The following is an 18207-nucleotide window of genomic DNA, read 5'->3' on the forward strand; positions in this document are numbered from 1 at the left end:
ACTGGTTTATCCCTTTCAGGTTGTTGCCTCTTTTTTTTTTAATCCTTAACTTTCGGTTGAAAAATAGATATAGTACATTTTTTTTGTCCACTATGATTTTGTTTTTCTTGGGAGGATTGTGGGGTTTTGTTAATTTGACTGCACCAAAGCTGCAGAATCATTCTTCCCTGTGGTATGCAATAGTTGATGTCTCTGAACAGATTTTTATATTCTATTTCTTATTCTGTTTAAGCTGCTAACTGCTATTTCTTTGTTCCCCAAGAGTTATATCATTCTATGTATTTTAATGGTCGGCCAATGATTTAAACAGAATTTTCATTCATACTTTGGAGTTTACGAGTAAGGAGAGGCTGCTAAAATCTCAGGGCTGGGATGAATGGAGATGTTACTGGCACCCGCTCGAGTAAATTGATGAACAACGGGATGACAGTGACAGTGACTTTGGAGTTTGCTTTCTTAATAATTCCCTTGTTTCTTCAATTACCCCTTTAAATTTCAAAATTTTTTTCTTTTGGTTGTTTGCTTTGGGGCCATACCTGGCAGTGTTCAGGGCTTACTCTGGCTCAGAAATTATTCCTGGTGGGCTCAGGGGAACCGTATATGGTGCTGGTAATTTGAACTGAGATGAGTCAGTAGGATGCAAGGCAAGCCACCTTAACCCCTACTCTAGCCCTCCAGTCTATATAATATTTTAAAGTCTATTTTTATAATTGTTCTCCTTATAAGGGATTGTCCAAACTCTTCACACTGCTATTGTCAATGGTCACACTGCTATTGTCAACTGTCAATTGTCAATTAACAATTTTATCTTCTGGCAATTTGACAATACTGGCAATCTCTCACTTTAACAAAAAGACATAGCTCAGGATTTGCCAGCAAGCGAGTAAGTTTGTCTAGATTATCTCTATTCTTATTTCAGTATCTTCAAGGCTATATTCTGTTTTACACTTTCACAGATTTTCCTCTCATAGTAATGATAAATTTATCTTTGGAATAGCAAAACTTGTACAGGTGTTACACAAATAATGTTTGGGAAACTGATTCAGAGAACCAACCTTTTTGCCTTCAAACATTTACCTTCAAACATTGTTCTAGAGAACATATTTCTTTCCTTCCCTTCATTTCTGTCCATCTCCTTTGTTTTTTTTTAAGTTTATTTTTATTTTTATTTTTTTGTCCCTCTCCTTTGTCCATTAAACTGTTAGCAAGGATAAGTTTAAAATGCTGACCACAGGAATGTCCTTTTACAGAAAACAATTTGTCTGTTTTTGTTTGTTTTTGGACCACACCTGGCAATGCTCAGGGGTTACTCCTAGCAGTGCTTGTGGAATCATACGAGATGCCAGGCATCTGACCTGAATCAGCTTCGTGGAGAATGAGCAGCCTACCTGCTATGCCACGGCTCCACCCCCTACAGTTTGTCTTAAATCTGTTTTTTTCCAAGTTCATTTTTGCCTCAAGCCTTAGTAAATGATCTTTCAGGGGATTTGTATGAGTTCTTTTCTCCTACCATTCTCAAATTGTGTTTTTCTGGGCACTAGTTGCCTTTTGTGTTCAAAAACTTGGTCTTTGTTCCACTGTTGAATTAGATTTGGAAAAATCAATATGTAATATTTACCCCAACATTTTTCTACATTTAATTTGAGACTTTTAATTCATTGCCCCCATTACCCTGCCCCTCAAGGTATCTACCAATAGAAGAAAAGTGATTAAAATGGGCCTCTGTAAAGCACTTTCAGTGTGATGTCCCCATATATATTTTTTCCAAGGCAATTTTCAAGTTTTAAAAAATAATGTGTACTTTTTGTTTCATTGGTTTGGGGCCACACACAGCGGTTCTTGGGGGACCATGTGGTACAGGGATTGAACCTGGGTCTCCACATGCAAAACAGCATGTGCTCAGCCAGGTGAACTGTCTGTCTGGTCTGAAAAACAGCTTTTTTTCAATGGTTCCATATGAAGTGAATTGGAGTATATGGTTTACTCTTTAACATTGTCCTTTGCTTTTCAGGAAAAAAAGAGAAACCAAAGAAGTTCACTAAACAACCAAAAAAGCAGATGCCTTCACCCGGCGGTGGTCAAAAGAAAGAAAAGACAGCGGAAAAGGTAACTTTGACCTCATACTGCCCTGTAGTCCATTCAAGAAATAAGCAATTATGCCCCCGCCCCTCAAAAAATATCTGAAAAGGAATAAAAACTACAATGAAGTGTTAGCAGTATTAAAAAAAAGTTAGCAGTGTCAAAAAATGGGATAAAGATCTCTATGATTATATTTACAGGTAAACAAAGGAAAGTGCTGCTTTTTATTTTTTTATTTTTTATTTATTTATTTATTTATTTTTTTGCTTTTTGGGTCACACCCAGCGATGCTCAGGGGTTACTCCTGGCTTTGCACTCAGGAATTACTCCTGGCGGTGCTTGGGGGACCATATGGGGTGCCGGGGATCGAACCTGGGTCGGCCGCGTGCAAGGCAAACGCCCTACCCGCTGTGCTATCGCTCCGGCCCCAAGTGCTGCTTTTTAATGGTATATTCTAACAGAATAGATAGAGAATGTATATATGAATTTTATGGTACATTTATAAACTATTTATGGAAAGCTATAAGAAATTGAGAAGATTGGTTGTGTGCTTAACACAACCAATGAAGGAAACACTGCTTTGGTAGAGAAATTTCTTTCTGTTTCAGTACTAAGAATTAAACCAGGAAATTTATTCAAAGTGTGCAATGTTTGTACACTTTGTTTTGTCTTGGAGCTATACCTGGCGGTGCTCAGGAATCACTCCTGGTGTGGCTCAGGGGACCAAAATGGGGTGCTGGGATAGAGCTCAGATTGTCCACATGCAAAGCAAGTGCTCTACTCATGGTATTATCACTCTGGCCCCTGTTCTTACATTTTTTATTTTGAACCAGTATTATTATTTTTTAAATAAATATTTGAAACTTTCAAATAAATCACATTATATGAACTTTAAAAGTATTCTTATTTCTTCATGCCTTCAAAGGAAGGAATAAAAAACCAGGTAAGAAAAAGAGGACAGTTATAACCATAGTTGGCTAAAAGAGAAACCATGGATTTTAGAAATCCATGTGAGAGGCTAGAGTTGGAATAAGTTCCACACAATTGAACTGCACAGGTGTGTATTCATCCTCATGTTAAAGGGTGAATTCAAAGGCTTCCAGGGACAAAAATAAAGCTGGACTCAAATTCTACATCCTTATCTCTTTGGATAAGTTTCTTAACTTCTCTGAATTTGCTTTATTATAAAGATATTAATAGATTCTGTCTCAAAAGTTTATTAAAAGGATTAATATTTGCAGTGCTCTTAGTATAGTATATTTCACTCAGTAAATGTAAGCTCTTTATTTTTATTATACCAGTAATAAATGTGTTCTAATTGTGCCTTGGTGTTGTCAACTTTTTTTCAGTCATCTTCTAGAGATGTTTCTCCTTTCATGTGAGTATTGTTCTTTAATCCAATCAGATTTCCACTCCTGAAGCACCAATGTTAACTTCTGTTTGACCTTTTCAACAGTGTAAGTATGCAGAGAAATAAGTGGGATGCTACAAGATCCTTGAGATTCAATCAGGATGCACAAAGAGAAGATGGTAAGTTTTATTGTTTGGTGTTGTATAACTTAAGTGAAAATAATGATAGAAATTGTTCACTTTATGAAGTATGATAACTTTGTTCTTTTCTTTTGGGGTCACACCCAGCAATGCTCAGGCATTACTCCTGGCTCTGCACTCAGGAATTACTCCTGGCAGTGCTCAGGGGACTGTATGGGATGCCGGGGATCAAACCCAGGTCAGCCGCATGCAAGGCAAATGCACTATCCACTGTACTATTGTTCCAGCCCCTTAATATGATAACTTCAAATATTCAAACTGTAATAAAACCGGAATTAGTACATTTCTTGAGCTTCAATCAGAATTTCATTACTAGACAATCCCTGTAGATAATGTAATAGTTTATACACTTATGATATTGAGGTCTCTCAGGCTTTTTGCCTGTTATTTTCACGCTAAAGATGACTGAATATAGATCTGGGAGATAGCAGATAAGGCGCTTGCCTTGCATGTGACCAACCTGGACTGATCCCTGCCACTGCATATGGTCCCCTGAGTGATACCACTGTAGTGATCCCTGAGCATACTAAGGTGTGGCTCAACAACAAAAGATGACTAAATAATTTTTAGGTGGGCTTAAAATGATCTAAAAAGACACACAATTATTCAGGTATCGGTCATTTTGCCGCTTCAGCCTAGAATTATTTTTTTGTTTTTGGTTTGGAGCCACGCCTGGCTGTTCTCAGGGCTTACTCCTGGTTCTGGGCTCAGTGGTCACTCCTGGTGGTGTCTGGGGGACCATAAGGGAATTGAACTGGCTTGGATGTGTAGAGCAAGCACCTGACTCTCCTTCCAGCCCCTTCACTGATATTTTTATAACTCTTGATGATTGAAGTTTTCTATAAGAAATGAAAATTACAAATCACCGCCATAGGGAGCCAGAGAGTATAACAGTTACGACTGTTGGCTAGCATGTGCCCAACCCAGGTTTCCTCCCTGGCTCTCCATACAGCTCCACAAACCTGTCAGGAGTAAGCCCTGAGCACTGCCTGGTGTGGTCGCCCCCCCAAAAAAAAATCCTCATTAAAAAAAAGCCTTATTATTTTTACCTTCAGATCAGCGGCGGATGTCTGAAATTACAGGACACCTAATAAAGATGAGATTGGGGGATCTGGATCGTGTTAAGTCAAAGGAAGGAAAAGAAGTAAGAATTGTGTGCTAATGTACTACTCTTGCTTAAGTATGCTCCTTATTTTCATCACCAGGATTATAAAAATGTTTAGGCAGAATTTAAAGGGTTGCTTAAATCCTTTTATATTCTGACCAGCTTGCCATATTTTTCACATGGAAGTGGTTTTCAGCCCTTTGTACCTACAGACACAGCCACCGGTCTGTGCACCTCTAGTTCAAATCCACTGCCACTGCTGCATAACCCTCAGAATAATGTTCACTGTCACTGAAAACACCATGTCACACAGCAAGTAGATTAACTGCCCATTGCTGATTGCCTAGACAGCACCTTCCCACAGGCTGCTGGTCTTGGTCAGTTCTGAGAACGGCACATAGACATTCTCTGAGGACTGTGATTGAGGGTCTCTGGCACTTGAGTAATGGGGGAGGTGTGGTAACTTTGCACACCTCAACAGAAACATTAATACTGTAGGAACTGGATCATCTCAGCTACAATAAAAATAAAATGCAATGTTTTGTTGCTAAAAGTGATGACTACAAATTACCTACATTAGTAGAATTATTAATCATAGTATTATATATAAGTATATTTTCACAGTAATTTTTTTCCTTAATTTGTATATATAAAGTTTATTTCCTAAAAAGGGCTGGGGATGTATCTCAAAAGGATGGAGCACATTACTGGTGTGTGTAAGACCAGAAGATCCTCAATATTGCGTGGTCCCCTGAATTCCACCAGATGTGACACCAGTGGCCCCAGGCACCTCCAGGCATAATCCTTAAAAGAAAATAGTAACACGGGCCAGAGTGATAGTACAGCCGGTAGGGCATTTGCCTTATATGCACCCAACCAACCTGAGTTTGATCCCCAGCATCCCATATGATCCCCCAAGCACCACCAGGAATAATTCTTGAGTGCAGAGCCCATAGTAACCCCTGAGCATATCAGGTGTGCCCCCCCTCCAAAAAAAGTAACAAATTGGGCTTTATCAGAATCTTAAAGATCTTTTTATTTGAAAAACACTATTTCAGAGAGCTGGAGCAGGTAGGGCACTTGCCTTGCATGCAGCCAACCCGAGTTCTATTCCCAACATCCTGTATGGTCCCCCAAGCACCACCAGGAGAAATTCCTGAGTGCAGAGCCAGGAATAATCCCTGTGCATCACGGGGTGTGACCCAAAAAGAAAAAAAAAGACAACTATTACATGAAAAGATAAGTTAAAAGTATGAGAAAATATTTGTAAAACTCTTGACATATGGTAAAATATTTGTTGTATCTATAATAAATCCTAAAACCCCATTATCAAACAATCCAGTGAAAAGAAATGACCAAAAGATTAACCATCCCAGGGCCAAGAAGAGAGCTCAAATATGGAATGCCTGCCTGCCTGCTTTACACTAATGGGTCCCTAGTTCAACCCTTGATGCCTTGGTACCCCATACCTGGGACTGAGCACCAGAAAAAAGAAAAGAAAAGAATCAGACTTTAAATTGAGGGAAGGAAACACATTTCAAATAAGCACATGAAAAAATTGGTTATTGGTTTAAATGTAAATTAAAACTTCAGTGAAATATCACTGTACACCAACTAGAATGACTTTTTTTTTTTTTTTTTTTTTTTTTTTTTTTGCTTTTTGGGTCACACCTGGCTCTGCACAGGGGTTACTCCTGGCTTTGCACTCAGGAATTACCCCTGGTCATGCTCAGGGGACCATATGGGACGCTGGGATTTGAACCCGGGTCGGCCGCGTGCAAGGCAAACGCCCTACCCGCTGTGCTATCTCTCCAGCCCCTAGAATGACTTTTTAAAGAAAATTTATTGAGTCACTGTAAGATAGATCCTTACAAACTGTTCATGATTAGGTTTCAGTCATACAGTGACACCCATCCCTCCACCAGTGTACATTTCCCAGCACCAGTGACTCCCAATCCCCAGTTTCCCTCCCATCACCCCCTAACCTCCCCCCACAGCCTGTCTCTATGGGAGGTGCTTTTCTTCTCTCCCTCTTTCTCCCCCCTCCTTCTCCCTCCCCCACTCTGTCTCTCTCTTCCTCTCCCTCCCCCCTCTGCTCTCTCCCTCCCTCTCCTTCCCTCCCTCTCCTTTCCTCCCTCTCCATTCCTCCCTCTCTCCCTCTCCCTCCTCTCCCCTCCCCCCCCCCCCCCTCTCTCTCTCTCTCTCTCTCTCTCTCTCTCTCTCGCTTTCCCTCCTTCTCTCTCACCCTCCCTCTCTTCCTCCTTTTTGGGCATTGTGGTTTGCAGTACATATACGGAAAGGTTATCTGATATATTCCTTTACCTACTTTTAACACTCAGTTCTTGTCCAGTGTGATCATTCCCAGCTATTATTGTCATCCTGGTCCCTTCTCTATCTTACCTACCCTCCCCACACACTTGTGACTGGTTCCAACCATTGACCAGTCCTCCTAGGCCCTGTTTTAACCTGACCTTGGATATTAGTCTTCTAATTTATGATTGCATTCATGTGTGTTACATAAAAATTATATATATATATATAAAATATACATTGTCCCTCTCCTTCCAACTCATTTCACTCAGCATTATACTCTCCATGCCCATCCATTTATAAGCAAATTTCATGACTTCATTTTCCTAACTGCTGCATAGTATTCCATTGTGTAGATGTACCATAGTTTCTTTATCCATTATTCTATTCTTGAGCACCCAGGTTGTTTCCAGATTCTGACTATGGTGGATAGTGCTGCAATGAACATAGGAATGCAGACGGTATTTCTACTGTGTGTTATACCCCAGGGTATATTCCTAGAAGTGGTATTGCAGGTCAAAGGAGAGCTCAATTTCTAGTTTTGTTGTTTTTTTTTTTTTGCTTTTTGGGTCACACCTGGTGATGCACAGGGGTTACTCCTGGCTCTGCACTCAGGAATTACCCTTGGCCATGCTCAGGGGACCATATGGGATGCTGGGATTTGAACCCGGGTCGGCCGCGTGCAAGGCAAACGCCCTACCCGCTCTGCTATCTCTCCAGCCCCAATTTCTAGTTTTTTGAGGAATGTTCATATTGTTTTCCCAAAAAGGCTGGACCAGTCAGCATTCCCATCAGCAATGAAGGACAGTCCCTCTCTCCCTACATCTGAACCAGCATTTGTTGCTCTTGTTCTTTTGGATGTGTGCCAGTCTCTGTGGTGTGAAATGATACCTCATTGTTATTTTGATTTGCATCTCTCTGATGATTAATAATGAAGAGTGATATCTCGTTGTCATTTTGATTTGCATCTCTGATGATTAATAATGAAGAGCGTTTTTCATATGCCTTTTGGCTATTCAAATTTCTTCTTTGAAAAAGTTGGGGGCCAGAGCAATAGTACAGCGGGTAGGGCTCTGCCTTGCATGCAGCTGATCTGAGTTCGATCCCCAGCATCTCATATGTCCCCCGAGCACTGCCAGGAGTAATTTCTGAGTGCAGAGCCAAGAATAACCCCTGAGCATTACTGGGTGTAACCCCCCCAAAAAAGTTCTATTCACTTCTTCACCCCATTTTTTGTGGGGTTGGGTATTTTTTCTTGTAGATTCAAGAAAATGCTTTGTACATCTTTGATATTATCTCCTTATCAGGAGGGTATTGGGTAAATAGCCTTTCCCATACCATGAGCTGTTTTTGTATCTTGGACACTGTTTCTTTTGAGGTGCAGAAGCTTCTTAGTTTAATGTAGTCCCATTTATCTTTGCTTCCACTTTGTCAGTGGGGTTTCTATCTTTTTTGTTCTGTTTTTTGGGTGACAGCTGACAATGCACAGGGATTACTCCTGGTTCTTCACTCAAGAATCACCCCTGGTGGTGCTCAGAGGACCATATGGGATACTGGGAATCGAACCTGGGTCGGTCGCATGCAAGGCAAACGTCCTACCCGCTGTACTATTACTCCAGCCCCAGTGGTGTTTCATTTTTGAAGATAGCTTTAGCTTCAGTATCATGGAGGGTTTTACCTACATTTTCTTCCCCTATGCATTTGAGCCTGATGTTGAGGTCTTTAGTGGTGGTTGAGATAGAGGTTCTGAGTTCATTTTTTTGCATGTAGCTATCCAGTTTTGCCAGCACCACTTGTTAAACAGGCTTTCCTTGTTCTGCTTAATATTTCTTGCTCCCCATCAAAGATTAAGTGATCATATATTTGAGGGTGTGTGTCAGAATATTCAGCCCTATTCCATTGATCTTCGGGTTTGTGACTTTTTTTTTTTTTTTTTTGCTTTTTGGGTCACACCCGGCGATGCGCAGGGGTTACTCCTGGCGGTGCTCAGGGGACCATATGGGATGCTGGGAATTGAACCTGGGTTGGCCGCATGCAAGGCAAACGCCCTACCCACTGTGCTATCACTCCAGCCCCGGGGTTTGTGACTTTTTAAGAATGTTTTGGCAAATGGCCAGAACAATAGTACAGAAGGTAGGGCATTTACCTTGCATGGTTCGATCCCCGACATCCCATATGGTCCCCCAAACACCACCAGAAGTAATTCCTGAGTGCAGAGCCAGGAGTAACCCCTGAGCACTGCCAGCTGTGACCCCCCCTAAAAAAATTTTTTTTTAATAAAAATATTCTGGCGGAGGCTAGAGAGTTAGCACAGAACACTGGAGTGTGTGCCGTGCAGGTATGAGGCCCTGGGTTTAGTCCCTTGCAGCTGTGCATCAGCAGGTCCAAACACTGAACCTTGAAATGTGACACAGCTGCCCTGAGCTTCACCCGTAATGGCTCTGGGCTTCTTCAGCCTTGCTTGGGAATAAATAATAATTCTGGCAAAAATATGAAGCATCTAAAATTTTCATAAAGCTAGTAGGGATGCAAAAAGAAGTTTTCAGTTTTTTGATGAAGTTAAACTTCCACTTATTTAACATATCAATTCACACTTGTTTACAGTAACTATAGTCATAACAAAACCTCAAAACAATTCAAATGCATTTTACTTGGTAAGTAAGTAATATTGTGGTACATATACAGAGCAAGCTACTGATAGATAGATAGATAAATCTCATATACATTCTTATGCTAAGTAAAAGAATTCAAAAGGCTACAGACTGATTTATCACTGTATCACTGTCATCCTGTTGCTCATTGATTTATTTGAGCAGGCAGCAGTAACGTCTCCATTGTGAGACTTGTTGTTATTGTTTTTGGCATATTGAACACACCACAGGTACTTGCCAGGCTCTGCCGTGCTGGTGAGATACTTTCAGTAGCTTGCCAGGCTCTCCAAAAGGGGCGGAGAAATCGAACCCGGGTGGACCGTGCAAGGCAAACACTCTATCCTCTGTGCTATCGCTCCAGCCTCACTGATTTATATTTTATTTAATATTTCTATTTTACATTATCTAGTATTCTGCAAAATAGGGACATAAGAGACCAGTGGCTGCCATGAATTATTATGGTAAATAGGTTTGCTTAAAAGATCAATAAGGAGGGGCTGTAAAGATAGTACAGCAGGTAGGGCGGTTGCCTTAATCATTGCCAACCAAGGTTTGATCCCCAGAATCCCATATGGTCCCTAGATATCCCTGCCAGGAGTGATCCCTGAGCCTAGAGCAAGAAGTTACTCCTGAGGCAATGCTGAGTGCCACCACCCCTGTCCCCCCACCAAAGTCAATAAGGAGATACCAGGGAGATGGAATAGGGGTTAGGGCTCACCAGAGCATTGATTCCAGTTCTGTCCCCAGCACATAATCCCACCCTCACTCCCAAATAGTAGTATTGAACCACTGATCAAGTTGACTGCAGAGAATCTAAGCGCCTGACCCCCAGCCTCCCTGAGCACCAACAGAGTGGATGACCCAAAAGGAAAAGGGGGATAAGATCAACTGGAGATTTTTCCTAATGGGGTGGAACTGTTCTGTTCAACCACTTGTTACAAATAATAGAAATCCAGAAACTATGGGCTGGAAAGGGCACATTTTACTATTTAATTATACTTGTAAATTATAATTCAAAGAGCCTGAATTTTAAAAACCAGAAGTACATCCAAGTTGAAATGGATGCCATTTTAATAATGTGCAGCTTCTGTTTACTCCATAAAGATAACCGGATTTGCTTCTTTATGCTTCAGTTTGCAGGAGGTATTTATTCTAGGCTGGAAGCACAAATCAAGGCATCAGTGCCAGCCAGTGCACGGCAGACCAGCTCAGAGAAGAACACCAGGTAAGTCAAGGTGAAGGAATTCAGAGGCCGCTGATATGAAGTGGGTTTTGGGTTTTGGTTTTTTGTCTGTTTCTTTTTTTTGCGGGGGGGTCAGGGAAAGAGGGGATGGGGGCAAGAAATGAGAAGCATGTATGAGTTTTGTTTTGTTTCAAGGATTAGGTCAAGGCATTAATTGAAAGCAAATTTTAACTGTAAACTTAGGGCTTAAAAATAAGGTCATGAACCCAAAATTTAAGTTTTTATTGAGTCATATTCTGAGCCAGTTGCTGATAAGTATGTAAGCAGTGGTGCACTATAGCTTAGTATGAATTAGCAGAATCTTTATTACTTTATTACTTCAATAAATATTGAAGTCATATTTCAAGTGGGGGTTTTTTGTTTTATTTGTCTAAATAAAATCCAACTTGTTGGTTCTATGTCATTTTATACCAGTTTTCTGCTGAAGATTAATAATAACTGATATTTAATCACGATTTTTACTTCAAATCCAAATGCCTTATTTGTAATTCTGAAATCCAGAACATGCAACAAGCTGAAAGATTTTTTTCATACGGAGCTGGAGAGATAGTGTAGGGGTTAAAGCACTTGTCTTGCACGTGGCCAACCTGGGTTTGATCCTGGCAGCACATAGGGTTCCCTGAGCACTGCCAGGACTAAGCCCTGAGCACCGCTGGGTGTGACCCCCCAATAAAAAAATATATACATACATCTTATTTATTTATTTATTTATTGCTTTTTGGGTCATACCTGGCAATGCAGAGGGGATACTCCTGGCTCTGCACTCAGGAATAACCCCTGGCAGTGCTCAGAGGACCATATGGGATGCTGGGAATCAAACCTGGGTCAGCCGCATGCAAGGCAAATGCACTACCCACTGTGCTATCGCTCCAGCCCCCCAAAAATATAGTTTTATACATTAATGCTAACCAAAACTTGAATAGTGATGCTCTTTATAGTTTTTATTTATCCCAAAATAGAAACTGAAGAAACATTAATATGTTTGATTATCAGGCATGACTCCAGATCCAAAACTTATTATATATGTACTATCATCCTCAAATCAAAACATTTAAATTCCAAAATCCCTTTCATTCTAAGAGTTTTTAACAGTAGGCTCTGGAGCCACATACAGTTTTATTCGGCTTTAGTACTGCCAAGCCGACAGCAACTGAGACAGCAGCAACTTCAATATTGTTTTAGAAGCACCATTGATCTTCCTTTCTGTTTACAAACTATCTAGGTCTAGAAATCGGTTTGGTCAAGGGCGTCCTGCATAAAGCACCTTGAAATGCACCTGAAAAGACAGAAGCACACCTGATGTCTGAGATCACTTACTTCTTACAGATCTCCAGTGACTTCTACATGTTTTAATTTATTGTTCTTGCAAGCCACATAAGCTATAATGCAAAGGGAAATATATATCTAGTTGTTATCAAATCTCATTGTAAATATGAAACTTCAATCTTCCTTTAGTGTGGAGTTAGGCTTGTAGGAAACTCATATTTACATTTTTGCACAAAAATTTCCAATACTTGTTATCTTTATTTATTTGAAAGAAAAGAGACCTCAATTTTCAATAGAGAGGTTTCTGAGACGTTAAAAAAAACTTGAGGAACTCAGCTGGTTGTGGTACTGAGTCTGTGCACTGATTATAGTATGTCTTTGGGCCTGTAAATCTGGGGGATGAAATTGAAAACTGCAATTTTTGTCATTAAATTGCTAGTTGATGCTAATTTTAAATATGCATGAATATTAAGGAGTAATAGATCGCAAGAATACATTAAATAAAGTTTCAAGGTGAGGTATTTTCTGTGTTGGGCAGAAGAATTTTTGTTGTTGTTTCGCTTGTTGTTTTTCAACATTATTCTATAGAAAGCACAAGGTTAATTTAATCTACCCCACTTTCAGTCTTTAACATGCATTGCTCATCAAAGATGGAATTTACTTATTATTGAGTCTTTCATCTGTGAAGCTAGTGCCATTCTGAATTTGTTAAAATACCCATAGACAGTTTTAGGGTAGTAAATCATTTCAGTTGTATGAGCAGCCCCCTGCTGTTCTCAAGGCTCTAAATCCACCACATTTTTATAGCCACTCAGATAGCCCCTTAAATTTCTTACAATTATTTCTTACTTTAGTGACATGCAGAAGAGTTCCAGCTACAATTGATGGGTGATATTGAGAGAAATCAAAATTCATAGATCATGTTTTAATTTGTCTAACAAAGCAGAAATACTGCTCAGGGAAATGTTGTTTCAAAAAGTAAGCATATAAAAATTATGTTTAGAAATTAGAGCTCTCATGAGATCTTTAGATTTACCACTTGTAGGTTTAGTCTTCATTTGCATTATAATTGAACATTTCTTCAAATTATTTAGAAAATATGCAGTGTATGACAGAATAAGAATTTCTGTTGAAATATTAAAGTATTATACTCAGTTATTTTTAGCAAATATTTTAGTTGACAAATGAAGTTGATTGTTATTTGATGTTTCATGTGTGATTTTGCCAAGGTTTTTGAGCTTGTTTGGAAATTTTGTTCCAGGTTATGTGTTTTTCAGTTTGACATTTTCAAAACAGATTATATATTTTTATATTTTCAAAAAGAAAATGTGTTAAGCATATAATCTGTAAACCCTGTTAAACTCTAGTTTATCATAGTCTCTGGTTAAAAGGATTTGGACTTTTACAAGTGCTTACCAAGTAGAAGAGAAAAATACGCTGATGGAAACAGGATAGATTGCTTCTCCTCTTTGGGGGTTTGCTCCACTGAGTTGATTTTTACAAACCAAAACTCATTAGAAGTTATCTTCAGAATGTGCTTTTTATTTTGTTAATGTCTTAAATCACACTCTTAATAGTACTTCTTTTGCCAAATATTGAGGGTCTCACATTAATTCTGAATTTATGTTTCTCTTATTGAAATAAATGTTAAAAATATAAAAGTTGTTTTGAAAAGTTGCTTGATCTGAATCATTTCATCCTGCCTCATATTCCTTGACTTGAAGCTGTACTACAAAGTGATAGTAGTCAAAACAATTTGGAATCATTGAAAGCAGAAACACCAACCAATAGCATATATTTAGAGCCCAGAAATAAATGGTCAGGTTTATAACAGTTCACTTATGACCAAAGAGCCAAGAGCATAAAATGAATTAGGAAAACCTCTTGAACAAATGGTGCTGGGGACCATGGACAGCTCAAAGCACAGGAGCCCGCTGCTGCATACAGCCAGGCCTGAGTTAGATGCCAAGTGCTGCATGTTCTCCCAAGCACTGCCAGGTGGAGCACTAGTGACAAGACCCTTCAGGAGGTCCCCCAAAACAAAACAACAAATGGTTCTGGGGGAGTGGGGACAGAAAATCACATGCAAAAGGATGAAATTGAGTCAGTACTTGACACCAGGCTTGAAAGTTCACTGAAAAATCAGTTGAAGAAAATAATGGGGCCAAGGGGCTGGAGTGATAGCACAGCGGGTAGGGCATTTGCCTTGCATGCAGCCAACCCAGGTTCAATTCCCAGCATCCCATATGGTCCCCTGAGCACCACCAGGAGTAATTCCTGAGTGCAGAGCCAGGAGTAACCCCTGTGCATCACCAGGTGTGACCCAAAAAGCAAAAAAAAAAAAAAAAGGCCTGAAATTATAGTACAACAAATTGGGCATTGCCTGGCATGCGACTGATCCACATTTGATGCCTGGCAACTCATACGGTTGTCTGAGCATTGTCAGGAGTTATCCCTGAGCACAGAGCCAGGAGTAAGTCCTGAGCACTGCCTGAGTTAACCCAAAAACAAAAAGCAATTGAAGAAAATACAGGTAAAACACTGCAAAAATTTGGGTGCCAGTGGTGTCTCAGGGATTCCACTGCACAGGACACAAAAGCAAATAAATACGGTGACATCAAACTAAAACTCTTATGCACCCGTGGAAGAAAATCTAACTGAAACAGAAAGATGGGACTCAGAGATGTGACTCATTCATAGAGCGCATCCTTATACCCATGGAGCTGCCAGTTTATCCCGGATGCTGCCCCATCTCTGAGTGTGATCCTGGCAGCACTGCTGCTGTGATTCCTGGTGTTCAAAAAAGTGGTATCTGACCTGAGATCTGAAAAAAAAAAAAAAAAAAAGTGGTATCTGGTGAGCACCACAAGTAAGCACTGCAATCAAGCCCTGATCCCTAGACATCACAATATGAACACCACAAAGGTTAAGGGAAGGGGTAACAAGTAAATGATAAATTTAAATAAGAAGATATTCTATTTCTGAATGGGAGAAAATATTCCCAACCATACATCTGAAAAAGGCTGAGATCTAAGCTATACAAAGCACAAAACTCAACAATGAAAAACCAAACAACCGAGCTGGAGAGACAGTACAGCGATTAAGACTCTTGCCTTGCACGCGCCCAACCCAGGTTCAATTCCCAGCATCCGATATGGTCCCCTGACAACTGCCAAGAGTAACTTGAGTGCAAAGCCAGGAGTGAGCCCTGAGCATTGCTGAGTATCACTGTATCAATGTCATCCCGTTGCTCATCAGTTTGCTCGAGAGGGCACCAGTGACGTCTCCATTGTGAGACTTGTTACTGTTTTGACATATCAAATACACCACAAGTAGCTTGCTAGGCTCTGCCGTGTGGGCCGGATACTCTCGGTAGTTTGCAGGGCTCTCCAAGAGGGGCGGAGGAATGGAACCCGGATTGGCCTCGTGCAAGGCAAATGCCCTTCCTGCTGTGCTAGAGCATTGCTGAGTGTGGCCCAAAATAACTGAAAGGAAAACAACAACAAAAACAGCCTCATCAAACCGGGGAGAGGAGCTGAACAGAAGCTTTACAAGGCAGGAGGCCTTTAGGTATAAGAAAAACATGTTTGGGGTATTGCAGATCAAAGAAAGTGCCTAGGGGAGTGCAGGATTGATGGAACTTTGCTTTGAGCACCTGCAGGGATTCAGATCTTCTTGCCAGCCCCAGATGGCCTCCATTGAGTCACACTTGTTTTGCCCTTGGCAATCGTCAAATCCTGCCAGGTGTGAGAAATGATCCTCATCATCCAATTTCTCAGGGAGCCAGAGAATTTGGGCTAGAGCATGGAATCACTCTTTGTAGAAAAGGGAAGTCAGTCCTAAATTCTTTTTTTGGCATCAACATTTTATTTTGTTTTATTTATTTTTTAATGTAGGAGTACTGCTATTTATTCAGTCATTGATTAAGCTGATTGAATTGGGCATGAACTCCATATTTAATTTTTTTGAGTATCCACAAAATAGATTATTACGAAGTTGTTCATAATTTTTTTCTTTTTCGGTCACACCCGGCAATGCACAGGGGTTACTCCTGGCTCTGCACTCAGGAATTACTCCTGGTGGTGTTCAGGGGACCATATGGGATGTTGGGAATCGAACCGGGGTCAGCCGCATGCAAGGCAAACGCCCTACCTGCTGTGCTATTGGTCCAGCCCCAGCTGTTCATAATTGAGTTTTAGTCATACAATGATCCAGCACCCATTCCTCCATCAGTGTACATTTCTTATCACTAATGTCCCCTGTTTCCCTACCACCATCTCCCAACACCCCTCCCTCCTCTATGGGAAGCACTTTCCTTCTTGCCCTCTCTCTCCTTTTCCTTTTGTGCACTAAGCATTATGGTTTGCAATACAGATGCTAAGAGGTCATGGTGTTTGTTCCGAACATTTGGTATTTTTATTGGGACAGTTAGGCTGGAGTAGCTTTTCAACTGGGTGGCTGCTTTGGGGTGGGGATGTGACTGCCAAGGCTTTCGGAAGTACAAGGAGTTGGAGAGAGGTAGCCCATCCCGACCCCAAGAAAGCCTGGAGATTTCAGTCACAAAACCCCGCATACTAGAATTTTCAGCAGATTATGTCTCAGTGAGATTCATCCTGAGACTGGAGTCAGGTCAGGGGTACGGCGGCGATTTTGAAGTGTGGGAGCAAACAGCTGCTCTGCTTGGGTGGGCACCAGACTGATCTGCCCTCCTCTGATTTACCCCAGTCTGTTCAGCCATGCACGAGTCTCAGATTAACTACGACTTTTGATCTCTTTTGAGATTTTTTTTGGGGTCTCTGAAGTAATGCCGGTAGTAAAGCTTACATGGTGGCACTGGAGTTGGTTCATGGGGGTGACTGCCAGTGCTTCCAGGGCAGTGGGAAGTGGGGGCAGGTAGCCCATCCAAACTCTGATAAAGCCTGGAGATTTCAGTCACAAAACCTGCATACCAGGATTTTCAACAGATTATCTTGGCGAGGTCCTTCCTAAGGCAGTGAACTCAGGCCAGGGGTATGTCGGCAATTTTAGATTGTGGGAGCAAGTGGCTGCCGTGGTCTCTGCTTGGGTTGGTACCAGGCCAATCTGCACCCCTTTGATTTATCCCAGTCTGTTCAGTCATGCACAGGTCCAAGATTAATCACTGGTTTTGATCTCTTTAGAGATCTATGTCTTATTTCAGAGACAATAAGGCCAATAAATGAGCTTGTATAGCTGAGCCAGAGGTGGTTTCTGGGCGTGGCTCCCACATACCTAACTTTTGGCCATTTAATTTCTTGATAAATTTGCTCCCAAGTGGTTGGGGTCTGACCAAAAGCACAGCAGTGATTATGGGGTATCAGGAAGCCTAAAGGCACCATCAGGCTGCTGATGCACTCACCGCACTGTACAGGTTGACCTGCTGGCAGCACCATACCCCCCAGTCCTAAATTCTTACCTAGGCTTTCCCTCACAGAAAAGAATTTCAGGAGGAAATGGTGAAATACATTTATCTGGAATATGAGGGGGTGGGAGAGTAAAGGTAGAGGCTGTGTAGAAAGATAGAACATGGGCTTTTCCAGGGGGAGTGAGGGACAAGCACACAGTTCTGTTGTGAATTTCCAAAATGGAGAATACATGCCATGAGGTAAAAAGCAAGTACACATCTGGAGCTTGAGTGATAACACAGTGGGTAGGGCATTTGTCTTACAAGTGGCCAACTCAGGTTCAATCTCAGGCATCCCCTATGTTCCCCCTCAAGCACCATCAGGATTGATTCCTGAGCATAGAGCCAGGAGTAATTCTTGGGCATTGCTGGCTGTGGTCCAAAAAAGTACAAAGTTTAGGCAAATATGTGGGCAAATGTGCTATAAGGCCAGAAAGTACATACCACAGAATATATCCACTTCCCAGAATGGGGCCATGCACACTAACATAAGTGCACGTCTCGGGCAGAGATGCAGGCCTTTCTCTTTGCCAAGTTAGCTTATGTACAGTTTTCCCAAACTGCCCCCTGCACTTTGCCC

General features: G+C 41.1%; 1 protein-coding gene across 2 annotated transcripts in view; it reads left to right on the forward strand.

Annotated features, from left to right (window-relative positions):
• SANBR (SANT and BTB domain regulator of CSR) overlaps positions 1-13882 on the forward strand; it is a 49163-nt gene extending 35281 nt beyond the window's left edge. For both annotated transcript variants that reach the window (XM_055122471.1, XM_055122472.1), the window contains 7 exons: positions 2012-2106; positions 3005-3022; positions 3429-3457; positions 3536-3609; positions 4686-4774; positions 10830-10921; positions 12162-13882. In XM_055122471.1, the coding sequence (XP_054978446.1) occupies positions 2012-2106; positions 3005-3022; positions 3429-3457; positions 3536-3609; positions 4686-4774; positions 10830-10921; positions 12162-12198 (434 nt within the window). In that variant the 3' untranslated portion in view covers positions 12199-13882. The remainder of the gene's footprint in view (positions 1-2011; positions 2107-3004; positions 3023-3428; positions 3458-3535; positions 3610-4685; positions 4775-10829; positions 10922-12161) is intronic.
• Positions 13883-18207: the final 4325 nt, after the last annotated feature.

The sequence above is a fragment of the Sorex araneus genome, chromosome X (assembly GCF_027595985.1).
Source record: "Sorex araneus isolate mSorAra2 chromosome X, mSorAra2.pri, whole genome shotgun sequence".
Classification (NCBI taxonomy): domain Eukaryota; kingdom Metazoa; phylum Chordata; class Mammalia; order Eulipotyphla; family Soricidae; genus Sorex; species Sorex araneus.